Consider the following 19413-nt stretch of genomic DNA (forward strand, 5'->3'; position numbering starts at 1 on the left):
TCATTGTGTATAAGATCCATGATGATACGTTCCATAGCTAATACCTATTTGGTGACATTAGTGACCAGATCACCTGGAGCCATCGAGTGATTAGCCATACCACGGTGCATAGTCTGTGATTCCATGCTCTCCTCATTGTTAAGTTTGTGATCTGTGCAAAATATTCTCCCCCGTCACTGCTGTTCTTTACAATCCTTGAACTGGCTTAAACTCCCACAACACCTGACATACCTACAACTATCTACAGCACAACAAATTATATACAAACCTCTCAAATGCCCAGCCATAGCCTCCCTTCTAACTCTCTATCAACCAAACCGGCATCTCAGATCTGTAAATCAATCTCTCATCCAAGTAAATAGACCAAAACTCCCTGCAGGTCAGTATCTCTACTCTTTCACTGTAGCAAACTCTGGAATGCCCTTCCACCTTTTCTCCATACCATTAATAGTGCCCCCTTATTCAAAAAGTCTTTACAGCAATATCGCTGTTCTCAGTGGCTCTGCCCATGTACCATCTCCAATTCCTCGATAACCTGATTTTCTGATTGACCCCTTCTATTCCTGCACTCATCATTTTTGCCCCTTTTAAGTGTCACCCTTGAAAAAACTTCTTATACCCTATTTTGCCTCACATGGTATATAAAAAATAGTGTAGTTACCCATACTTGTTTAATGCATTCTATACAAGCTAATCTGCATAGTTTATCTGTCTAAAATGTAGGCTTATCTGTCTTCACTGTTAAACTCTTCATACATTGGATACCTTGCCATGAATCAAAGTTGATTTCATAACTTATAGCCATATAATTGTACAATGTTCCAAGTGATTCTCCTGATTGATACTCTTTTTGTAACTTAGCTATACTTTGGAAACTCTTGTATAACACATTTCTATTATCTGTATTTGTTATGGAGCTTTTCTCCCCGGGCCTCCACTGAAAATGGGTTCATTTCAGCCCAGTGGACTTTTCCAGTCAACAAAATAAATAAATAAATAAATAAATGAGAATACTACACATCACAGTAGATGCCCGAAGCTCGTTTATATGACTCCCCCCATAGGGTACCATGGAGAGTTAGTGCTGCTCCTTTCTTTGGTGAGTTTGAGATGGAAATACTCAACATGCTTTTTGGAGGTGGAAGGAGCCCCACAGAGACACAGAAACAACATGCAAACTCAAAATAGGCATTGGCTGGAGGTCAGGATCAAACCTTGTGCATTGGAGGTGAAGACCTTAACCATTATGGCAACTGGTCAATCACAAACTGATTCAGAAAAAGAAAATGTACAGAAGTGGTATTCTGGAATCTTCTTTTTGGCACATTCTTGAAAAAAAAATATTTCTCCCAACTGGGAAAGAAGAGCTGCTTCCATTACCCCTTGATAAAGCATGTGATGCAGGACAGAAGAAGAATGTCTGGTGTAATGAATGAGAAGGAATCCCCTGGAAAGGAGGAATTACTCTGGAATAAAATCCCAGTCCAGGGTAGGCAGAGTCCCTCATTGACTCTCTTCAAGAGGAATCTTGATGAGTGGATGGGAGATCATAGGTTTACCCCCGGGTATCACTTCTGTGTCACTGTTAGACAGAGGCACAGTATACTAACCTCGAAAAAGGGCATAGCAAAATAAATTTAAAATGGGTGGCGAAAGCCAAACACGCTCTGGCTAGGCTTATAAGTGCCCTAGGGCAGATAGCCTAGTATGAACCTATGAACTACCATCTGTATCCAAGCTGGAGCAGCTTCAGAACACATTTGTCTGAAACAAGCTGCTGCTAAACAGAGAAATGGAAATTCTGAGTTTCTGGAAGGGGTAAGGGACTACCAGGGTGCAAGGGGAGACAAGGACCTTTAAATAGTCAGTCTGCCTCATTCAACTGTCCTTTGCTCTGAGGGGGTTACAACTTTCTTTTTGGAACCTCCCTGACATTGCTTTTTAGACATCTGCTTACAGGCATTCTTCTGAAAATTTTATTTTGTTTCTTACTAAAATTTGACAATACAGCAGAAAATCCCTTGGACAATTTGGAGAAGGAGGGCTGAGAAATTAGAGAAATTCCCTGAATCAGCTTACCTGTCTCATCACATTTTTGATAACCTCTGCAGCAAAGGGTACAAATACTAAATCTCTGTCCAAAGGAGAATTCAGAATTTTATTTTTATTTTCTTATGTTCATAAGTATATACTACGCTAATGACCACTGGTGTCTTTATAAGCCTAGCCAAACATCCCAATTGCATCCCACAAGTTTGTGTACCTTAGAGATTATTTTAAGGGATATTTGTAAGCTAGGATATGATTTACAGACTGCATCTGTCCATTACAGACATTAGTGCTAAACCTGGGGTTAATTTCTAGTTTCACATCCACTGGTCCAGGCTACACTTGAATATGGTTAGGGAAGAACAGTGCTTCACATAGATGGTCAGCCTGTTCCAGAGGTGGGGGAATTCTCTGAGACACATATCCAACATGTCCTATTGGTGTTGCAAGTAAGAGTCAAGCCCCTTGATCGAGGAGCTCTGATGCTATTGGTTTTGTAGACGTGCAAAAGATCCTTCAGAGTGGGATCTAGGGATGCCTTTTATGCCAGGCAAAAACTGCCTGTCAGCAGTCTGTAGGAAACTGAGTATAAAGATAGGGCTTTGATTCAATCTGCATATGGCATGTTATTTACACCCTGTATTCTTTGGGTTCCTATTAAATCAGCTAATGCTTAACTTAGCAAACGCTGTTTAATCAACCCTTTTGGTTTGAAATGGTGAAATCCTGAAAGCACAGAACAGCAATTTTTTTCCCAGGGAAAAAAATCAGTGGGCTGTTTTTGGGACTTTTCCATTTTCTCCACTGTGGTGCAATCTCAGAGTTGGTATATTTAAGTGGGGGAGGGGCACAGCCCACCACATCTGGGAGTGGGGGCAAAGCCCCCCACTTTATTTTGTGGGTTTTTTTTTTTTTTTTTATGGAGCAGTGATTATTTTCCCTGGGAAAAAAAATTATTTCCCTGAGAAAAAAAAATCGCCATTCTATGTGTTCGGCCATTTGGGTTTTGACATATTTGGGTTGATTATACAGCATTCGCTAAGTTAAGCATTCGCTGATATAATATAGACCCATATTCTTTTTGTGAGGAACCTCTGTGCATGTTCCAGTTGCTGCATGTGCCTGGTCAGGCACATACAGAAGGGGGTGTTGTAATCATTAATGGGTCTGATGAGGGGCAAATATAGAGGAATGATGACTTCCTTGGACCCAGATGCCATGCTCTTGCTTATAAGTTGAGCAACATTGAATGATTTCCTTACTACCCTAAATGCATGTTGGACAAAAGCCAGGTTACTATTCACATATGTTCCCAAACACCTAACTTCTGGGTCCACACTTAGGAGCGTGTTATCAATAAGATAGTTTAGGGTGGTTGACTTCCCAAATGGTACTTTTATGCATTCCTTGGCAATGAGTTTTAAGCCATGGCTTTGGCACCACTCATTTGTCCGTGTTGTTCCTCCATGTAGATTAATAGTGTATTGAGGATTCTATAACTATGTCTAGTTTGCAGTCATCTGCAAACTTGGTAAGCCATAGGCCTTTGATACTGACTTTGACTTCTGAGAAGTAAATGTCAAAAAGGAGCTGGCTGAACACAAAGCCCTGAGGGACTCTGCTAGTGACTGGCCCCTTTGTGGAGGTGGTCTCCTCTATCCTAACTTCCTGGGTCCTATCTGAGAGCCAGCTGGCTATCCAGCACATAACTTAGGTGTTAATACCTAGTTCTGTGAGTTTGTTTACACTGCCTGTGTGGAATATTTTATCAAATGCCTTAGCCAGTTCTAGGTAGGCAGTAAGAACACTCAGTTTTGCCCTTATCCATTGCATCTGTGACCTTTTCAAAGAAGTCCACCAGGTTAAGAAGGCATTATCTTCCAATAATGAAGCCAAACTGAATTGGATCCAGTGTCTGAAGGTCGTTTTGTGTGTCATTACTAATCATATCCATGAAAATTATTTCCATGGCTTTGCATATGCGACTAGTCAGACTTATGGGTCTGTAGCTTACAGGGTCCATTGATAGTCCACCCTTGTGCAGAGGAATGGCCATTGTAGCCCTGCATTCATGTCATAAGTCTATCTGGAGGCTATGGTTCAATAGTGATTCCAGAGGTCCAGATAGGACATGCTTCAGGCTATTTAGGAGGCATCCTGGTACATTATCTGGACTGATCAATGGTGTGTTCTTAGCCTTAGGGTATACATTTAGGACCTGCTTCCTAGCGATAGTAGGAGGCTGTTTGATGATATTACTTTGAGGACAGCTAGGGTGGGGGGCAGGTAGAATTAGAGCCAAATTTGTTAGCCAGTGCATTTGCTATACCTTCCAGAACCATGTAAGTGGCTTCATTAACAATCAGTCCTTCCTACAGTTGTGTACCTCCTTTAAGGTTTTGGACATAGGTAAAGGAAGCCTTGTAGTGGGTTTTCACCCCACAAGCTGCATTTCCTTCACAATTCACTTAGGCAGACTCAGTTTGCCTTCTTAGTTGTTTGTTTAGCCTAATGAGAAAGTTTTTATGCTGATGGGCACTGCACTTCCTAATTTCAGCTATAGCTTTTTTTTTGATTTGTTGTACAATCCCTATATGTTTCAATTGTACCACAGTATTTTTTTTTACTTTCTTTTTGGTAGGCATAGCTGTCAATATCCATCTCTTAACATGATTGTACAGGGTTTCTGTGTACAATTCTGTACAGGCTGCTGTGATCTCTAGGTTTGTTGTGGCTTCAAATGTAATAATAGGTACTTTGTCTTACAGTTGTTACTAGCTGTTACAGCATTTGATGGGGGGGGGGTCACAACATTGCTTTTTCTATTTTGAAAGAGACAGCTTTATGGTTTGACCTTACTAGCCAGGACAGATAGGATTCTCCTATATTTGTGAGTACTTGATCCAGTAAGTTTGCACTGCAAGTGGGCAAATGGACTAACTGGTTCAAGGTTTTTATGTTTACAAAGTTTAGGAACCTCTAGGGCTCCAAGTTTGGGGTCATGTAGGATGCCCATTTTAAAGAGAGGCAGTTAATAAGTATCACCAGTAGGTGTAAGTATGAGCTATAGGTTTCATGGGTCATAGAGGGTTAGGTATAGCTTGCAAGGATATATTTGTCTGCAGCTATGGTAATCCAAAAGTGGAGGCACTCAAGCATGTCATCCTATTTGACCAACCTTGAGGTATGTTTGCATTTGATGCAGATTGAGACACCTCCAACTTTGTTCCTTCTTATGCAGTAGCTGGTCTAAATGTGTGGAAGGCGTTGTATCCCAGCACTGCCAAGGTGCACTGTATGGCTTTAAACCATGTCTCATTAACTGCACCAATGTCCATTCTCCACACTGCCAAGGTGCAGTGTATGGCTTTAAACCATGTCCCGGCAACTGCACTGATGTCTGCATTCTCCAAGGTGAGGGAGTGGAGTTTCTTGTTTAGGCTCCTGGCATTGAAGTAATGCCTTTAGATTCCAGTGTATCCATTTTGCTAAATTGGAAAGTTTGTTAGTTCAGCATTGCCTATTAGGGAGGACAATGTTTTAGTCAATATTTAAAAGCCTAGTTGGGACAGGTGCAGACCTTCCTTGGCATCACAGTCTTTTGGTCATATCCTCCCATCCTGACACATATTATATCCCCTTTGAATGACACCAGAAGCTAAGCCAATTATGAAAGTCAATCATCTTCTGTTCGTATAGTGGCATCATCCTTGGTGAAGGTAAGATAAAAGACAGGCTCATATCAGCCTGCAACATATAGTCCGAGAGCTCCATAATGTCTATCTTCATATATTGCAGGGAGGTACACCTCAGGTCATTTGTAACCTTTACGTAGAGTGCTTTTGGGTTTGCCGAGAATAATTGATGCAATTTGAGTGCCTGGGAGGTCTTTGGCATTTAGAAAGATTGTTTTTTAGTGCCTCAGAATATGTTGATCTATTTCTTGGATGCATACTATATGGGCTGGTTGTAGTGTTTATGTGTTACTGACAGTCTGATTGTTATTTTGAGTGCTTGTGTACAAGAATCTTGCCTTCAATGACATTGTGTAATTATATCTCTCTCATACTGTATTTTTCTCTAAGGATTAGTTGGTTGTCGGTGAACAGGAGACAATTTTTATATTGTCTCAGGATGCCCATATTCACCAGACCGGTGACGGAAAAATTGGGAAAGTGTATATTAATAATATAAGGTCCTGCTAAGTGATCTACAAGGGTGTGGTACAAGAGGGGTTAATAGAGGGCTAGCTTGGATGTTTTGAGGCTAAAAGCAAAAATTAGGCTTTGAAGGAGTAGCTTCATGAGGCTGTGCTCCTCAGCACAACAAGTAGTTTCTGTTTGCAAAGCTGTGTTACTGGATACAGTTTCAGAGGTAGTTTTATAGGGAAGATTTAGTTTCCAAGTGCCTGCATCTCTATGAGGCACTGCTGAATGCCAATAGCCTTCTGGCCAATAAAACAAACTCATTTTAAACCTTACTGGGTGTTTCCCAACTCAGGCAGACTAGACTACCCCCTACTTTCATTAGATGAGTAATTCCAAGTCTTTTAAATGTCAAAACACAAAAGGTTAGCTAAAAGTGAAAGCTAGCAAAAAACAATTCAACGACTAGGTAAGACAACACTTTCATGGTGATTTTCAAGCAATTAATCTAGCAGTGAGGACACAAGAAAATGAATGCACTTTACATTGATAAAATGCATAAAAAGGCAACAAATAAATTAAGAAAACAACATAAGTATACTTAAATAACTTACAGAAATGCATTTTAAGTAAAAATAATTATCTCAGCTTGAATGGCACTAGATGCAGCAAAAACACTCCGAGTACACAGAACAGGACAACAATAGTTTAGCTCTGTGGGATGAGACAAGAGCCACTCAAATGCACTGAATATATAGAAGCAATCTATCAGTGGGGGTGGGGCAGACACATGAACAGGGGAAAAATAGCAATATAACAAAAAGGCAATGGAATACAACTTTAAGGAGGACATGATCAGCAGAATATAAGACTCCTGCAGCAAAACTGGAATGTAAACAGCTATCGAAGCACGAATCCTGAAGCAAAGATTATAACACTGCCACTATTGTAATCCCTCTACAGTCTAATGCAACAGACTGGGCAAACATTTACCAGTAACACTGTTTATGGAAAAATGCAGTAATAAGTGACTAAATGAGGCCAGGATCTGACATTAGTTTACAATTCTCCCACAACTACAAAAGAAACTACAAGACTAAGGTCCCAGCCTGAGTACAAAACACTAACAGATAGCTTTTTGAAATAATTCTACTTATGGAGAGAAACATGCAGTACAATATATAACTGATGCTCAGATCTTACAGTAATTAACAATAATCCATAAATTACAAAAGCAGCTAAAACACAAAGGTCCCAGAACAAACTAAAAATGCAAAAAGATAAGATTATTAGGTTCATAAGTTCATAGGTAGGTAGTAGGCTATTGGCCCTAGGGCCTATATAAGCCTAGCCAAACGGTACCCTGGCTTTTGCCACCCAAGAAAACTATTTTCCTGTGCCCCTGTCAAGCAGAGCCACAGAAGTGACCCCTGGGGTGAATTTCCTATCTCCCATCCAATCATCAAGATTTTTCTTGAAGAGTGCTAATAAGGAGCTTTGTTTGATATAGATAGGTAGTTTGTTCCAGAGTATGGGAAGTCTCTGGGACAGGAATCTAACCCTCCAGCATGTTCTGTTTATTGTGGTGACAAGGTTTAGGTCCCTAGAGCATGTAGCTTGGAGAGATTGGGATTTCTTTACATGCAGCATGACCAACAGCTCTGGGTCTGACATAGCTTTGTATGTTAGGCAGAGATAGTCTCTGAGTAGGCGATATGCGATAGAGTAAAGCTGGAGTTTTTTGAGACAGTCAGCGTAGGGCATCTGTTTGAGGCCGGTAATCCTCTTTGTGAGGTATTTCTATGGCTTTCCAGTTGTTGTAGATGTCTTGTGAGGTACATACCAAAAGGGGCATTATACTCTATAATGGGTCTAATGAGTGATGAGTAGATTTCTTTAAGTGGAGCATGTCCAACAGCTCTGGGTTTGACATAGCTTTGTATGTTAGGCAGAGATTGCCTCTGAGTAGGCAATATGGGGAGGGGAACAATGACCTATTTTTTCCTGGATGAGAAACCTTTTGTGATGAGATGTGCCACGTAGAAGGATTTCCTGACTCTGTGGCGATGTGATTATCAAAGGTGGGACTACTGTCCACCTGCGTCCTAAGGTCTCTTATCACAATTTCGGTGTTAAGTAGACTACCGCCTATGTGGTAGTTCATGGGTACATAGTTTTTACCAAAAGAGATGACAATGCACTTTTTGGCATTGAGCTTGAGGCCATGGCTTTGACACCAGGCATCTGTCTCAGTGAGGCCCTTTTGTAGGATGTCCACATCATTAGGAGTTTTGATTATGGCTCCTAGTTTGCAGTCATCTGTGAACTTTATTAACCAAAGACCTTCTGTGTTAGCCTGTACTTCAGAAAAGTAGATACCAAACAGGAGAGGACCTACGACTGAACCCTGTGGTACTCCACTTGTTATTGGTCTGAAGTTGGATTTAGAGTCTGCTACTTTCACAGTGTGGGATCTGTCAGTGAGCCAGTTGGCAACCCATCTTGTGACATAGGGATTTATACCTAATTTAGTGAGTTTATCTATAATTCCAGAGTGGGGGATGGTGTCGAAAACCTTGGCGAGATCTAGATAGGCTGTGTAAACCACCTTACGCTCATCTACGGCTTTGGTGACCACTTCAAAGAAGTCTATCAGGTTTAGGAGACATGATCTGCCTTTTACAAACCTGAACTGGGTAGGGTCCAGAGTTTGGAGATTACCAGCATCATTGTTTATAAGTTCTATGATGATACGTTCCATAGCCTTGCAGACCAGGCTCATCAGGCTAATGGGGCGGTAGTTCCCAGGGTCCATGGTGGCTCCCCGTTTGTGGAGTGGGATAACCGCTGCTGTGCGCCATTCAGTGGGCACAAAGCCTGAGGTGAGGCTATGATTGAACATGGTACTTAGGTGGGGTGCCAGTTCGTTCTGTAGTTCATGTAGAATGCAGCCTGGGATGTTCTCAGGTCCCATGGATGCTGTGGTCTTGGCTTTGGAGAGTGTGTTTTTTACCTGTGCAGATGTGATTACAGGAACACTGCATTCTTCCGGTATAGAGATGGGCCCTTTAGGGGATGAGAGAGGGGTAAAGTTAGCACTGAACCTATCTGCCAGGATGTTGGCAGTATCAGTTGGTTCTGTATATTTAGTGCCATTGTGCTGTAATGCAGAGCAGAACTGAGTGTTACCTTTGAGATTCTTGATATAGCTATGGAATGCTTTGTGGTTGTCTTTAAAATCAGTGGTGATATTATTTTTGTAACTAGCTTTGGAGGAGGTTATGAGGGATCTCAACTTCTTACTTAGGCTGACCACTGAGTTCCTCCAATCATGGAATTTTACTCTTTTTTTGCAACAGTTTCTTTCTTCTGTTGTAGAGTTTCTTTCTAGCAGGGGACCACCCAATTGGCTTCCTTTTTTTGGAGGATAGCATTTTGGTTCTGTTACGGATTGCACGATCCATGCACTTGTGTAAGTGCTTATAAAGTGCAATTGTACAGGATTCAGCAGTTGTACCTCTGTTGTCCGTCAGTATGGGTGCCATGACGTTTGCCACTTCTGTTTTAAGAAGCGTGAAGTTGGCTTTGGAGAAATGTTTTACGGTGGTTTCCCTAATGGGGGGTGGGGTGGGATATGGATGTCTAGGGTGATTTGCTTGTGGTCGGATCTGACCAACGAGGAATTGACCTCTGGTGTGGAACACTGGTTGCCCATGTTGGTAATGACCAGGTCTAGGATATTGCTGCCCCTGGTGGGGGTGTGGATAAGTTGATCCAAGGCATTGGAATTTATGAATTCCAGAAAATGTTGAGCATAAGAGTTGGTACATGAGTAGTTTTCCCAGTTAATGGTGGGTTAGTTGAAATCGCCCATTATTAGGGTGTTAGGTTGTACCCTAATATTTTTCAATGTTTCAAGAAATGAGGAGTGGGAATCCTGGAGCATGGCGGGGGATCTGTAGCAAGCTACAATTTGGATTGTGGTCTTGCCCAGAGTTAGTTGCACTTGGATAATCCTGGATGCATTATGCTGAGCAACTAGCCTGACGGTGTGGATATCCTTAATGAATATGGACACGCCTCCACCTTTAGTGCTTCGGTCCAGGCTAGGCGGCCGAAAGGTCTGGTATGAATTATAGCCTGGTAATGCAGGGGTGCTCTCTAGAACCTTAACCAGGTCTCTGTCACTGCACAGATGTCAATGTTCTCCATTTTAAGGAGTGCCTCAAGTGAGTGCATTTTGAGGTTTAGACTTCTAGCATTAAGTAGCATTACCCTCAGATTTTGCTTGTTTGTACCTGTTACAGTGATGAATTTGTCATTTGAATCTTGCCTAAAAAAGGCACTATAGGGGTGGCAAGACCCTTAGCTAGTATCCGGAATCCTAAGGGCGAAAGGTGCAGGTCATCTCTGGCAAAGCATCGTGGTTTGTCGATCATGTCATCCCAGGCAGACAGATACTGGATCCCCTTAGAATGACACCAGAAGCTTAGCCAATTGTTGAAGTCAATCATTTTGTCCTTGTACTGTGGTATCATTCTGGGTGATGGCAGGATGCTACTCAGGGCTAGGGTCATGCCTGCCTGGGCTACAAGATTGGATAGCTCCTCCATATCTCTTTTCATGTAGTCCAGGGAGGTACATCTCAGGTCATTCACACTAACATGGACAATGACAGAGTCATATTTTTACTTGTTGTGGAGTGACCCGAGTGCATGCATTATGTGGCGGATCCTGGCACCTGACAGGCAGCTGACAGTAACTTTCTCCTTGTTTAGCCTAGTTAGTGGAACATGAGTGTGCCTGACTATAGAGTCACCTATGACCAGAGTGTTGGGTACGTTGTTATACCTTATGGGCTGTGGTTGAGTGGCACACTGAGTTTGTGGGCTATGTGTCATTTGGGTTGTGTGTGGGGGGGTGGAGGTTGCTTGCATTTCTGCTTTGGGAGTCCCTGTTGCTTGGGTATATATTTTTTGAGAGCCTCCGTGAATGTAGGTGTGTGTTTTGTGTTTCAATGTGTGTGTTTTGGTGGTGTAAGGGGGGTTGTTGGGGTTGGGGCAATGTTTATTCCCCGATGCAGTCCCTCGGGGGGAGACCCCCGGGAAAACACCCCAAGGTTTTATTTGGGTGGGGGAAAAGGGGTTTTTTAGGTTCATAGGTAGGTAGTAGGCTATTGGCCCTAGGGCCTATATAAGCCTAGCCAAACGGTACCCTGGCTTTTGCCACCCAAGAAAACTATTTTCCTGTGCCCCTGTCAAGCAGAGCCACAGAAGTGACCCCTGGGGTGAATTTCCTATCTCCCATCCAATCATCAAGATTTTTCTTGAAGAGTGCTAATAAGGAGCTTTGTTTGATATAGATAGGTAGTTTGTTCCAGAGTATGGGAAGTCTCTGGGACAGGAATCTATCCCTCCAGCATGTTCTGTTTATTGTGGTGACAAGGTTTAGGTCCCTAGAGCATGTAGCTTGGAGAGATTGGGATTTCTTTACATGCAGCATGTCCAACAGCTCTGGGTCTGACATAGCTTTGTATGTTAGGCAGAGATAGTCTCTGAGTAGGCGATATGCGATAGAGTAAAGCTGGAGTTTTTTGAGACAGTCTGCGTAGGGCATCTGTTTGAGGCCGGTAATCCTCTTTGTGAGGTATTTCTATGGCTTTCCAGTTGTTGTAGATGTCTTGTGAGGTACATACCAAAAGGGGCATTATACTCTATAATGGGTCTAATGAGTGATGAGTAGATTTCTTTAAGTGCAGCATGTTCAATAGCTCTAGGTTTGACATAGCTTTGTATGTTAGGCAGAGATTGCCTCTGAGTAGGCAATATGGGGAGGGGAACAATGACCTATTTTTTCCTGGATGAGAAACCTTTTGTGATGAGGTGTGCCATGTCGAAGGATTTCCTGACTACTGTGGCGATGTGATTATCAAAGGTGGGACTACTGTCCACCTGTGTTCCAAGGTCTCTTATCACAATTTCGGTGTTAAGTAGACTACCGTCTATGTGGTAATTCATGGGTACAGAGTTTTTACCAAAAGAGATGACAATGCACTTTTTGGCATTGAGCTTGAGGCCATGGCTTTGACACCAGGCATCTGTCTCAGTGAGGCCCTTTTGTAGGATGTCCACATCATTAGGAGTTTTGATTATGGCTCCTAGTTTGCAGTCATCTGTGAACTTTATTAACCAAAGACCTTCTGTGTTAGCCTGTACTTCAGAAAAGTAGATACCAAACAGGAGAGGACCTACGACTGAACCCTGTGGTACTCCACTTGTTATTGGTCTGAAGTTGGATTTAGAGTCTGCTACTTTCACAGTGTGGGATCTGTCAGTGAGCCAGTTGGCAACCCATCTTGTGACATAGGGATTTATACCTAATTTAGTGAGTTTATCTATAATTCCAGAGTGGGGATGGTGTCGAAAACCTTGGCGAGATCTAGATAGGCTGTGTAAACCACCTTACCCTCATCTACGGCTTTGGTGACCGCTTCAAAGAAGTCTATCAGGTTTAGGAGACATGATCTGCCTTTTACAAACCTGAACTGGGTAGGGTCCAGAGTTTGGAGATTACCAGCGTCATTGTTTATAAGTTCCATGATGATACGTTCCATAGCCTTGCAGACCAGGCTCATCAGGCTAATGGGGCAGTAGTTCCCAGGGTCCATGGTGGCTCCCCGTTTGTGGAGTGGGACAACCGTTGTTGTGCGCCATTCAGTGGGCACAAAGCCTGAGATGAGGCTATGATTGAACATGGTACTTAGGTGGGGTGCCAGTTCGTTCTGTAGTTCATGTAGAATGCAGCCTGGGATGTTGTCAGGTCCCATGGATGCTGTGGTCTTGGCTTTGGAGAGTGTGTTTTTTACCTGTGCAGATGTGATTACAGGAACACTGCATTCTTCTGGTATAGAGATGGGCCCTTTAGGGGATGAGAGAGGGGTAAAGTTAGCACTGAACCTATCTGCCAGGATGTTGGCAATATCAGTTGGTTCTGTATATTTAGTGCCATTGTGCTGTAATGCAGAGCAGATCTGAGTATTGCCATTGAGATTCTTGACATAGCTATGGAATGCTTTGTGGTTGTCTTTAAAATCAGTGGTGATATTGTTTTTGTAACTAGCTTTGGAGGAGTTTATGAGGGATCTCAGCTTCTTACTGAGGCTGACCACTGAGTTCCTCCAATCATGGAATTTTACTCTTTTTTGCAACAGTTTCTTTCTTCTGTTGTAGAGTTTCTTTCTAGCAGGGGACCACCCAATTGGCTTCCTTTTTTTGGAGGATAGCATCTTGGTTCTGTTAGGGATTGCACGATCCATGCACTCGTGTAAGTGCTTATAAAGTGCAATTGTACAGGATTCAGTAGTCGTACCTCTGTTGTCCGTCAGTATGGGTGCCGTGATGTTTGCCACTTCTGTTTTAAGAAGCGTGAAGTTGGCTTTGGAGAAATGTTTTACGGTGGTTTCCCTAATGGGGGGTGGGGTGGGATATGGATGTCTAGGGTGATTTGCTTGTGGTCGGATCTGACCACCGAGGAATTGACCTCTGGTGTGGAACACTGGTTGCCAATGTTGGTAATGACCAGGTCTAGGATATTGTTGCCCCTGGTGGGGGTGTGGATAAGTTGATCCAAGGCATTGGAATTTATGAATTCCAGAAAACGTTGAGCATAAGAGTTGGTACATGAGTAGTTTTCCCAGTTAATGGTGGGTTAGTTGAAATCGCCCATTATTAGGGTGTTAGGTTGTACCCTAATATTTTTCAATGTATCAAGAAATGAGGAGTGGGAATCCTGGAGCATGGTGGGGGATCTGTAGCAAGCTACAATTTGGATTGTGGTCTTGCCCAGAGTTAGTTGCACTTGGATAATCCTGGATGCATTATGCTGAGCAACTAGCCTGACGGTGTGGATATCCTTAATGAATATGGACACGCCTGCACCTTTAGTGCTTCAGTCCAGGCTAGGCAGCCGAAAGGTATGGTATGAATTATAGCCTGGTGATGCAAGGATGCTCTCTGGAACCTTAACCAGGTTTCTGTCACTGCACAGATGTCGATGTTCTCCATTTTAAGGAGTGCCTCAAGTGAGTGCATTTTGATGTTTAGACATCTAGCATTAAGTAGCATTACCCTCAGATTTTGCTTGTTTGTACCTGTTACAGTGATGAATTTTTCATTTGAATCTTGCCTAAAAAAGGCACTATAGGGGTGGCAAGAGCCTTAGCTAGTATCCGGAATCCTAAGGGCGACAGGTGCAGGTCATCTCTGGCAAAGCATCGTGGTTTGTCGATCATGTCATCCCAGGCAGACAGATACTGGATCCCCTTAGAATGACACCAGAAGCTTAGCCAATTGTTGAAGTCAATCATTTTGTCCTTGTACTGTGGTATCATTCTGGGTGATGGCAGGATGCTACTCAGGGCTAGGGTCATGCCTGCCTGGGCTACAAGATTGGACAGCTCCTCCATGTCTCTTTTCATGTAGTCCAGGGAGGTACATCTCAGGTCATTCACACCAACATGGACAATGACAGAGTCATATTTTTACTTGTTGTGGAGTGACCTGAGTGCATGCGTTATGTGGCGGATCCTGGCACCTGACAGGCAGCTGACAGTAACTTTCTCCTTGTTTAGCCTGGTGAGTGGAACATGAGTGTGCCTGACTATAGAGTCACCTATGACCAGAGTGTTGGGTACGTTGTTATACCTTATGGGCTGTGGTTGAGTGGCACACTGAGTTTGTGGGCTATGTGTCATTTGGGTTGTGTGTGGGGGGGTGGAGGTTGCTTGCGTTTCTGCTTTGGAGGACCCTGTTGCTTGGGTATATTTTTTTTGAGAGCCTCCGCGAATGTAGGTGTGTGTTTTGTGTTTCAATGTGTGTGTTTTGGTGGTGTAAGTTTTGAGGGACTATGTGATGAGTGTGGTGTGGTGCAAGTGTTTACGTTCTCCTTTTGACTGTCTAGTCCAGTCTTCGGTGAAGAGAGCTTTGCTTCCAGTTTGGCTATATAAGTGCATCTCTCACAGGTTGTAGTGTTTGGTGGTAGGACGAGAGGGTTGTCTGTGTACATGAGGCAATTGCTGCATTGCCCCCAAGATGCCCAAATTCATCAGGTAGACAGGAGAAAACACCGGGAGCTGACCCTTAGACATGCCGGGATAGGTGCTTATTTATTAAGTACTAAAAACTGTTTTCCTCTAGACAAGTGAGGAAAGTTGAGTGCTATAGTAATTTGTAGCTTATTTAGTGCTTACAATGAGTTCTGAACAAGTGCTGAGCTCAAAGAAACAGATTTGAGTGCTGAAACTAGAAAACTGGCTAGTTCTAAGAAACAAAATTAAGCTATAAGGTTTCCCTCCAACACAGAAAGGCTTGGGGGCTCAGAAGCTTACAAACAGTCCTGGATACAGCAAATATGTATGTGGACTAGACTTACAGAAAAGGCAGGAAACAAGCTTAGAAAATATTATTGGCCAAAAAAGCAGAAAAATTCAGAAAAGTACAAAAAAAAAGAAACAGTATCACTACGCAGGTCAGTAAGTGTAACTTAAAATATTTAAACAGAATTGTAATGAAAACTCTTTTCTTCCCTTTGTGATGAAAAGCTTGTTCATAGTTCAATGTTTCCATGCTCCTCAGAGTCCTGACTAAAAGACCTTGGATGGACATGGTTCTGTGCTGTTTATAGAAAATTCTCTAGATGGGTATCCTAGCAAATAAAGCCAATATTGGACCTCTGTAACTTCAAAACCTGTAACAAATTACAGTCCTCATAGTCCTTATGACTCTGAGTTACAGGTCACTGACCCCAGGTTAGTTAGAATTTCAGAAACGTTAGCTTTTACAGTGGGAGCAGGGAAAAAAACATAATTAGTGTACAACCAATGGGAAGCACCAGGGAGAGGAGTATTTAATGTATCAGAAGAGGCTGCAGCAGACACAAGAACAGGGAAAAACAAACACAAAGGCTAACTCCTGGTTCATGGTGGCTGTATAGACAACACCAGAGGTTTCCGAAGAAAAACCCGAATGGTCTGAGGAACCAACTTTGGCCACATTAGAGTCACCTACCTGCAGCTCAGGCCAATTACTAGCCTGCTGTGGAGGCAATGGTTGCTTAATTAACTTTTTCTTTTTGTGGCTGGAATAAGGTCCGTCCAAACGACTGGTAATTTGCTACATGATCAAGCTGAAAGTGGTGTTGCTTCCTGGGGAAAGCTTTGTGGCAATACTTGATAAACAGGAGCGTTACAAAAAGTCGCCTTTTCTCCTCAAAGAAACAATGCAAAGCGCTTGTAACACTTCCCCTTCCCCCAAAAGTAAAACAAAGTTTCTCCACAAAATAATAGGTTTCAGTGGTGAGATTGTGTTATCAGCTTTTCACCACAAAATTAAAAAAAGTGTGCACCAGTTTAAAAGTATATAAAAGTAACATGACAGTCAATAAAATATTTTCTGTAGCGTTTATTGTTTTTCAAAAAAACTTAGTTTTAACAGCAAAACAGTAATGTGGAAGTTTTTTCACCCAAGTAGAACTTATCTGTCCATCAGTGGAACAGAGTCATACAAACATCAGCCCTCATACTGCCATAGAGAGACACTCTTCTTGATGGCAGTAAAGCACTGAATGGCTTGACACCTAAACCAGTGTTTTTAGGTAGGTCAGCTCGAGCTATCAGTTTGGGAAGATGGAAGGTGCCCTGAAGCACTGGAAACTGTCCGGTTGTTATATCTTATGCAGGATATAACCCATATAGCTTAGACTATTGCAATAGTGATCAATATGAAGAACATGTGTGGTTACTGTTTCAGATTTTTTAATATAGCATTTTAAAATTAAATGAAGGATATGTTTGAGTTTTGGGTTGTTTTAGTTGGGCTGTGTGTTATGTTTTCATAGGATCATAGGAGGTTACTAGGCTATTGGCCTTGAGGCCTTTATAAGCCTAGCCAAGAGTTTACACCATATTTAGACAAATTAGCACCCGATGCCCCTGTCCAGCAGGGACACAGGTGGAATCCCAGGGGTATATTTTTTGTTTCCCATCCAGTTGTCCAGGTTGTGCTTAAAAAGGGGTAAAGAGGTACTCTGCTTGATGTGGAGAAGGAGTCTATTCCATAGATGGGGGAGTCTGAGACACAAATCTGTCCCGCCAACAAGTCTTGTTGATGTCACAGACCAGGTTAAGGTCAAGCTCGAGTGGAGCTTGACTTGCGGATATGCAGCAGTCCCATCAAGGTGGGGTCTGTGATCTCCTTGTATTCCAGACAGAGGTCACCTCTGAGGAGTCTGTATAAAACTGAGTAGAGGGATAGGGCTTTTAACCTATCTGTTTATGGTAGATGTTGGAGGCTCTGGATTCTCCTGGCGAGGAACCTCTGTTTGTTAGGTTTTTTTTTGTTTCGGCAGTGTGTAATCTTTTACTTTAGTTTTTGCTTTCTTCACAACTCTTTGTCATTCTTTTTCACCATCTTGACACACACACACACACACACACACACACACACACACACACACACACACACACACACACACACACACACAGTGATGGTATGAAGTATATTTTGATTGGCATGTAGTTCCTGCAGTGTATTACCTCACCTCCCTCCCCATTCAAATGATATTTTTTGTCATAAGATTTGTTCTGCTGTTCACACTTAAAAGCTGTACATGTTAGTGAGGTGTTACTAATGCAATCTACACATGCTAGGCCAGCCCCTGCATGAGCAGAATAATGCAGCAACATTAGATCATGCTAATTCAGTTACGCACAGAATACTTTAATAAACCCTACCTCAAGTCAGCTGCACTATAATCCCATCATGTCATTTTACCCTAATGTAATAGTACCAGTGATCTAAAAGCTAGCATTCTGTATTAACATTTTTTTTTATGTTTTGTTTTCATTCTGTAGGATAAAGAGTTTATCACTTACTTCACTTAATACCTCCCATGCTGAGCTTATCAACTCGACTTGGTCTTTTGGTGGGACAGATGACGTTGTTGTCTACCTTCGAGAACTCCTCCATCACTTCCCAAGTGCATGCATACTGAACAGCTCTGGAAATCCCATCTCATGGACTCTTACAAACCAATTCCGTACAATATGTATGGGGTACACCTTGCCACAGTATCGCAGGATGGGATATATCACACACACAGTCTTTGCTGTAAGCAAGGCTTTACGTTCCTCAAGTTGTCCACCATATGCATTTGTTGATCCTGCTAATCATATTGTGCAGAAATTAATGGAGAAAGAAGGCTTTAGAAAGCACACTGATGAGATTGTGTTTGCTGAGTTCAGGCCATGTGGGGGCGCTGTTTCTCTCAGTGAAGGATTTACTGGAGCAGCTGTCTAATACCAGAGAGGGGCTGCATCCTGGTACTAACTGTACACAGATAAATACTTATTTCTGGTAAACTGCCAAGAAGATTTTATTTGTGTTTTAATTGTCCCCATGTTAGCATTGTGGAATAAATGTAGCATCATATATATGCCTAATTTTACTTCAATTTAAGATACAAGTGTTGAAATACTCTTTGGCTGTGGTGTTAAACATTTGAATTTTTTTTTTTTGCAATGGCTTCATGTATACATATTTGTTAATTTAGGGAATAGCAGTTTGTTATAATTCATTTCAAACAATTGTCATTTACAGTAAATTTTAAGTTATACCTTTTCCAATTACATATAAAATACATGCCCAGTGCAAACTACCAGCATCTTTTAAAACTGTAATTGTTCTTTGAAAAGTGTATCAGTTATACTGTATTTAAGGTAAACAAGAAAAAACATTTCAAGGTTCCCTTCAGACAGCTACAAAAAGAAACTGTTTTGTGAGGAACTCTGGATCAGGATTCAATACACTCCATGTAGGAATAGTGTTATTCCTACAGAGAGTGAATGGTGCCCATATCCACATCTCCCTCTCGGCAGCGCTCCTTACATATTAATGAAGGCGCACTACTGAGACGGAGCCGTGTACACAGATACTGAATCAGTACAGGGGGCATGTTGCAGTAGTGCTCCCAGATCTGTATCACGCCCCCTGCACTGACAAGGTGCTGTACGACACTTTACAAATGAAAACAGTGTCCATGGACATTGAAATAGTGAATGGCAAGTGAAATTAATGCAGGGGGTGTGTGACGGGTACTGTCACACACCCCCTGCATTGTGAAAGTGCCGTACGGCTCTTTGCAGTAAAGAACGTGTCCTCAGACA

General features: G+C 42.3%; 1 protein-coding gene across 4 annotated transcripts in view; it reads left to right on the top strand.

Moving 5' to 3' along the window:
- Nucleotides 1-18261, top strand: part of LOC122794589 (glycine N-acyltransferase-like protein 3) — a 517466-nt gene extending 499205 nt beyond the window's left edge. The window contains exon 7 of one of the 4 annotated variants that reach the window (XM_044063119.1): nt 18103-18139. Coding sequence is in view for 2 of the 4 variants with exons in the window: in XM_044063120.1 (XP_043919055.1) it covers nt 18103-18132 (30 nt within the window). In the remaining 2 variants the exon portion in view is untranslated. Of the gene's footprint in view, nt 1-18102 lie in introns of all 4 variants that reach the window. The other 3 variants (XM_044063120.1, XM_044063121.1, XR_006363657.1) reach the window with 3 other exon arrangements.
- Nucleotides 18262-19413: the final 1152 nt, after the last annotated feature.

This window comes from Protopterus annectens, chromosome 2.part1 (genome assembly GCF_019279795.1).
Source record: "Protopterus annectens isolate FY-2018-M chromosome 2.part1, PAN1.0, whole genome shotgun sequence".
Lineage (NCBI taxonomy): Eukaryota > Metazoa > Chordata > Ceratodontiformes > Protopteridae > Protopterus > Protopterus annectens.